Source organism: Labeo rohita, chromosome 23 (genome assembly GCF_022985175.1).
Source record: "Labeo rohita strain BAU-BD-2019 chromosome 23, IGBB_LRoh.1.0, whole genome shotgun sequence".
In the NCBI taxonomy this organism is placed as follows: domain Eukaryota; kingdom Metazoa; phylum Chordata; class Actinopteri; order Cypriniformes; family Cyprinidae; genus Labeo; species Labeo rohita.
Genome location: NC_066891.1, coordinates 17,115,874 through 17,122,594, shown reverse-complemented (window position 1 = coordinate 17,122,594; position 6,721 = coordinate 17,115,874). Strand labels below are relative to the sequence as shown.

The window sequence follows — 6,721 nt, the reverse complement described above, 5'->3', positions numbered from 1 at the left end:
AATTTGTGGTTACTATGGTTTAACTTTTGGTTTTATTTGTAGTAAAACCATGGTTAATTTTTGTAAGGGTAGAGCTGGTCTCCTGGCCAAACTGAGCAATTGATGGAAAAGGGCCTTTGTTAGACTAGTGACCAAGAAGCTGATGGTCACTCTAGTGACCATATGTGATCATATATGCAGATGGAAGAAACTCACAGGAGGACAAACATAACTGCAACACTCCAATCCAGTTCTTATGGTGGTGTGGCCAAACTCAATCCTCTCAGTAAAGACACATGAACACACAACAGTAAAGTGTGGTGGTAGCAGCTTCATGCTGTGGGGCTGTTTTTCAGCAGCAGGGACTGAGAGACTCGTCAAAGTAGAAGGAAAGCTCAACACAGCCAAATACAGAGATAGCCTTAATGAAAACCCAGTCCAGAGCATTCGGAACCTCAGACTGGACAGAAGGTTTACCTTTCACCAAGACAAAGACCCCAAGCACACAGCAAGAATGGCTTATAGACAACTTATGTGAACATCCTTGAGTGGACAAGGCACAGCCTGGCCTTGATCCCAGTCAAACATTTCTGGAGAAATCTGAAAATGTTTACAAGCCCCCATCCAAGCTGACAGAGCTTGAGAGTTGAAGAGGTGAGAAGAATGGCAGATAATTGCTAAACGCAGATGTGCAAAGCTTAGCACATCGTACCCAAAATTACGTAAAGCATTAAGGGTATGAATACATATGCAAAGTATTTATTTCAGAGTTTTACTTTTAATAGATTTGTAAAGTCGTCTCAAATTGTCGTCAAAGTTGTCTGTTTTTTGCTTTGTTATTATGGTGTATGGAGTGTAAATTGATGTGGAGGCAGGAAGGGTATTTAAAGCAGGGTATGAATACTTCTGCAAGGCACTAAATATGTACCTGACTTGCATGCAGTCTTTCAATTCTGAAAATAGTGATGACTCATCCTGCACTGCGCACACACTGTCGTCCAATCAAATGCTCTCTAGAATAAGAATGTCCCGCCCCAATACCATTTACAACTGCAACTCATGATTCACATCTGTAACAATTAAATGTGAATTTAATACATTTTACAAAATCAAACACCTTTCAGCCAAACCTCCTTTTTCAATAGGAAACATCTATAAAATGAAAGAAGAAACCATAGCAAATGAGCACCAATTTCATGGGGTTTGTAAGAGCTTAAAAACCACAAACACAAAACATCAATTATAATAAACTTTATTAGATAGTTATCAATATTATCTACATCACTGAATACAAAGAGAATGGTGGTCTGCAGGCAGAAAGGGTTTAAAAACAGGGAACCATACTATCCCCCTCATGCTTAGCAAAACGGCTGCCAAACATGAACTACATTTACACATCTAAAAGACTAGAATGGGAAAAAAAAAAAAAAACATCTGGAAAACAAAATGACAATAATCGGCAATCTCACCTTCTCTGCATCAAGACTTTAAAAGAACAGAGCAAATAAACAATGCCTGCGTGTCACTTTTGACATGGTCATCTCATAGACAAGGCACCACACAGCAGTGTCACTATTCCATCCCTGCTTTTCTCGACAAATCATCAACAGGTTAAAAACAGTCCTCAATAAAACAGGCAAAAATTATTCATAGGGAAATGGGTGTTCACAGGATTTTAGGGGCCATTACAGAAAACACGCTATACAACCTCTTATTGATTAATGTATGCTACATAGTTTCACAGTGATGCAATATTTAATTTAATATAAAAGGATTTCAAATCATGGCTTTCTTTTAATACACCGGTATCACAAGCCAGGCACTTCAGATATTGCAGTGTGAACACAGGCGAGGGACTCGTTGAGTGATTAAAAAAAAGCTAGCGTAACACACTAGCTGTGGTTGTTTCCATGAATGCTAGCCTCTCAACTCCCCCCCTCACAGACACAGACGTCAAAGACTTTTTCCAGGCCAGACGGTCAGACTTACAGCTAAAACCAGGCTATTTTTAACCTGCCAAGAATGAGCAGGGGAAGACATTGCCTTCCCTTGAGAGTGTTGTCAACTTGCTAACCTGCTAACCGCGGCCACGGATCCGAAGTTGACTCAGCTACTTTATTATACTGACTGCAAGGGGAATGACAATTGAAAAAAAATGTATAAAAACATCTATGAACATAAAAACTTGCTGGTTAAGCCTAAAGGTCTTGAGAAGGTAATGTATTTTGCATTGCCCGCAAAGAGTCGCTATACAGACCCTCAAGTTAATGAAATGATACAAGAAAGTTTAAGGTATGCCAACATCTCATTTAAAAAAAAAAAAAGGATGAAATAAAAAAATTATAAAAGAAAGAGGCCTTGACAAACAGCTGAAGTTCCACTAAGCCATGATTAGAGAGGAGAAGGGTTCTTGTTTTCATATCTGCCATTAGATTCCGGCAAAAGCCTTCAGACGGATTTCCAGTATATGAGTGAAGCAATGAGAAAACAGCACACTTGATCCTGAGAGCATCAAGCATGAAACGTCCTCAGTCTGACTTGTAAAAAATATTGTTGGTACCATACCCAGTGACCAAGAATGGCACCGAAACCAGTAATGAAACAGGTTTGCCAGAAAGATGATTAATCCCAGAGAGTAACAGAGGCAGACGCTATGCCTTGAATGGTTGTAAAGGCACTACGATCATCATTGGTAAAGCAAGTAGTTCTTAAGGGAAGCAGGTAAGGGCAGTCCATGGATTTCACTCAGTCGCTCTCTTCCCAACGCAACCCGCACTGAGCGCCTACAGAGGTCCATTAACGGCAGAGGTTCAGCTACGGGGGGGAGAAAGAGACACAGAAAGAAATTCATTAGCAACGATACTGTGCAAACTGACATTTACACAAAACTGACATGGTACAGCACAAGACCAAGACCTTGCGCAAATGTTAGGAATGCCCAGCATCTGTGACTGGGCGTACAAGGAGCAGACATGTGGATTGACTGTTCTTAAAGGGGTAATGAAATGGAGAATCAAAATGTTCTTTATTTACACAGCAAAAAAATACACAAGACTCAAAATTCAAAACTAACCCCCAGTTTTGTTTTTTTAAACATCCTTTTCTACCTTTCTGACATCACAATTTTTCCTTTACATTCTCGTCATTGTACGCAACAAAGAAGGTGTGTTCTGAACAATGGATTTGTCTGTCCATCAAACACAAAAGTTTGAGCATGACCGGAGCGAAGCGGTCGACTGTGGCATAATAAACGCTCCGCTGCTTTTGAGCAGTGTATCACGCTCATCCTTCATTATCAAATTGCTCCAGCGTCCTCTTTTCACTTTCACGACTTTCAGCCCCACCCTGCTTCATACATTAGTAACCTTAAGTCTTTTATACATTAGCTCATCCATGAACATGATTTCTGCCTGAGTCCCAATGGATTGCATCAGCTATGGGGATGAAGACTATAACTTCCATGATTCTACACTTACAGGGACAAACCATGCCTTTGGTTCTTTGTTTGTTTTGAATATGTGCCCTCTAGCGGCGAAAATGTACATATTGTGCCTTTTATATAACATAATGGTCTCTTACTAAAAACACGTAGTAGGTTACTTAAAACAAAACACAAAAACAAAACAAAAAAAAAAAAAAACATTGTTTTACACATATTTTAGACTATAGGGGTGCCATTATTTCAATTATGCAAAATGGTTGCACTCGGTGAGCTGTCGGCGCTACCTGTTGCCATTTTTACCACCAACACAACTCAGAAAATAAAATACTGATACAATGCCACATTGTGCGGCTTTTTGGTTGCAAGAGAAGCAATTCAATGTTCACTGCTTTCCTAGCGATAAGAAGAGGAGGAGGGGAAAAAAAATAAATAAATAAATAAATAAAAAAGGGGGTAAAAATGCCTGTGGACGAATAAAACTTCCTAAAGATCTGCGTCTTTGTTCTCTCCACTTTAGCCCTGATGCCTTTGAGGCTTTTAGTAGACCAAAGCTACTGAAAGAGCTTACAAATGACAGAGACAAGAAACGCTAGATGCCATCCTGGCACAATGTAAACATGCCGAGTGATTACACTGAAAATTTCACTCAATATCTGGGGGCATTTAAACTCCTTAAAAATAAATAAAACTAAAAAAAAATATTGACGGTACAGCATTTGGTTTATAGCCATCGCCACCTGTAAGCTTTTTCAGTAGCTATAATCATTGTATCAGTATTTTATTTTCAGAGTTGTGTTGCGAGTGCAACCATTTGATGCCATCAAAACAGCATCAATAGCATTTTTAGCATTTTTTTTTTGCTTTTACAAGTCTTCACACCCAGGGTTCCCTTTTAGAAAGTTCCACATATAATGCTCATTTCATATGAAATGAGTTAGCCAATCATAGCAGTGGATGTTTACATTGGGAGACTTTGGTTTACATTGTCTGTTGGGAGACTTCAATTGAGCTATCAAATCAGAGGGCTAAATTCAGGCTAGAAAATGACAAAATTATGATTTTCTTTATTTAAGCATACTAAGATGAGCGCACCACAGAAAGCATTATAACTTCAATACAATCCATTTCATGACCCCTTTAAGAGCATGTGGTACCATAACGTTACAATACGAGATATAGATATATGCTGTAGATGTTGTAAAAACTGTTTTCTAGAAGTCCACAGGACCAAAACTTCTTCAAAGTTGAAATATTCATTCATGTATGTTTATGACCCTTAGGTCACAAAACTGACAAAAGCGATCCATCATCTGATGCTGAGCGAATAACGCCTGCCGATTTTGCTTTTACAATTACCAAGAGAAGAAACCGTGTCCAAAAAAAATAAATAAATAAATAAATAAATAATAATCATACAGTGTGCACCTGGCTTAAAGTATTACAAGTTTTCCCACAGGTCCCCTTTAGTCCGGCCATATAACAACCCCAAGTACTTCGGACTTCAGAATGGTTTCCACACAGCACCACCTGCTCAGATGTTGAGATTACTTCATAAAACGCACACTTTTGCAAATGAGACATTGGGGAATCCAAAGAGAGTGATGTAAGGGATAAATAACATTACAATTATACCTCTGTTGACCGCGAGCATGACGATGAACGCATTAAAGGCACTGACACAAGACAGAGACAAAAGGAAGCCAAGGTCTTAGAGTCAGAGGCTGAGTAATACTCTGGCTACTCTCTCACACACAGAAGACATGAGAATTCTCCAAAAATGGGAACACCTGTGTCCTAATGTATTATTATTGCAGCAATACTTCCCAAAGTCAGACTTCCATTAAATGTTGCCAAACATGGCACACTCAGGAAAAACATTTAACAGTCATTCCATCACCTGACGGCATGCAAAACATCAAGGCGATAAAACACATATTCCATTGGACAGGGCGTCATTAGTAGCCCGGAGACTGTTTCCACAGAGTAAGGTCGGTTACAGCTGTCCCTGAGAAGCCCAGACATGAGTAAGTCTGGTCCTCACCTGCATCCTTTCATTATATGACCACAAAATGATAACATCACAAGATTGTTCTCTAAAACTGACTCATTACCGCATTCTGGGTTGAGGAAGTGAGTCAGATCAGAGAAACTACATGCAAAAGCAGCAGACATCTTTACGTAACCTCAAGAAGGCGCAATTTAAGGAAAGATGTTTTTAACACTACTTTCAAGAAATTAAGCTGTGAACATGCACTATAGTCAACCAGTGTGCTTTTTTTTTTTTTTTTTTTAACATTTTATCAGTTAGCTTCTGCGCCAGCCATATCAGCTATCTAGAGCAAACATTTTTACGCAAAGGACCCCACAATTATGACGATTACCGTTGCGTGGGATGTCACTCCTAAAATATAAAGTCAGCTACACACGTGTCAAACCTTTCACTGTTCAAAAATACTAGGTGTGAAAAGGAGATAACTTCAATACACCGTCATTCACAAGCTTGTAATTTGATCTGATTTCTGATTCGTTTTGATTCAATTCAACATTGATTATTTTGGATATAGGCCTGTATCAAATTCTTTTGCATCAAATACACAGTGTAAATATTGTCTCAAGGACTAGGTTTTGACAAATTTCATGATTCGATTCAATTGTCATTCACAAGCTTGCAATTTGATCTGATTTCTAATTCGATTTGATTTAATTTGATATTGATTATTTTGGATATAGGCCTGTATCAAGTTCTTTTGCATCAAATTCACATTGTAAATATTGTCTTAAGGGCTGAGTTTTGACATTACATGATTCAATTCAATTCTCGTTCACAAGCTTGCAATTCGTTATTTTGGATATGTCTATATCAGGTATAGTACATAAATTTTCTCAAAGGGAGGGTAAAATTCTCAATGCTTTAACATATACATGAGTCATTTAATAAATTAAGTTTTTATAATAATAATAATAATAATAATAAAGTTACAATTAAATAGTTATATTTCTACAGTTTTTTTACAGTGTAGGTTACATGGTGCATATATTTAGCAAAATGCTCCTCTCTAAAGTTAATTTTTACTAGCTGACTGAAGGTCATTGCACACCCGAAATTTCAGTCCAAAATTCTCTCATATTAAAGAATAAATACGACCTCACATTGCGTCAAATCGAGTTTACACACTGCGCCCAAAACCTTTGTCCGTCATAAAAAAAGGTCGGATCAGGTTAGATTTTCTGCGTTTTTTTGCATCCATAACAAGCATTTTCATAGGACAGGATTACAAATGTGAAGAAAAAATAAATAAA

The 6,721-nt window shown here is 38.0% G+C and overlaps 1 protein-coding gene across 6 annotated transcripts in view; it reads right to left on the bottom strand.

The window, feature by feature from the left end:
* Positions 1-1,215: 1,215 nt before the first annotated feature.
* The window catches only part of spsb1 (splA/ryanodine receptor domain and SOCS box containing 1), a 17,946-nt gene continuing 12,440 nt past the window's right edge, over positions 1,216-6,721 (bottom strand). For all 6 annotated transcript variants that reach the window (XM_051097364.1, XM_051097361.1, XM_051097363.1 and 3 more), the window contains one exon: positions 1,216-2,793. In XM_051097364.1, coding sequence (XP_050953321.1) covers positions 2,666-2,793 — 128 coding nt within the window. In that variant the 3' untranslated portion in view covers positions 1,216-2,665. The remainder of the gene's footprint in view (positions 2,794-6,721) is intronic.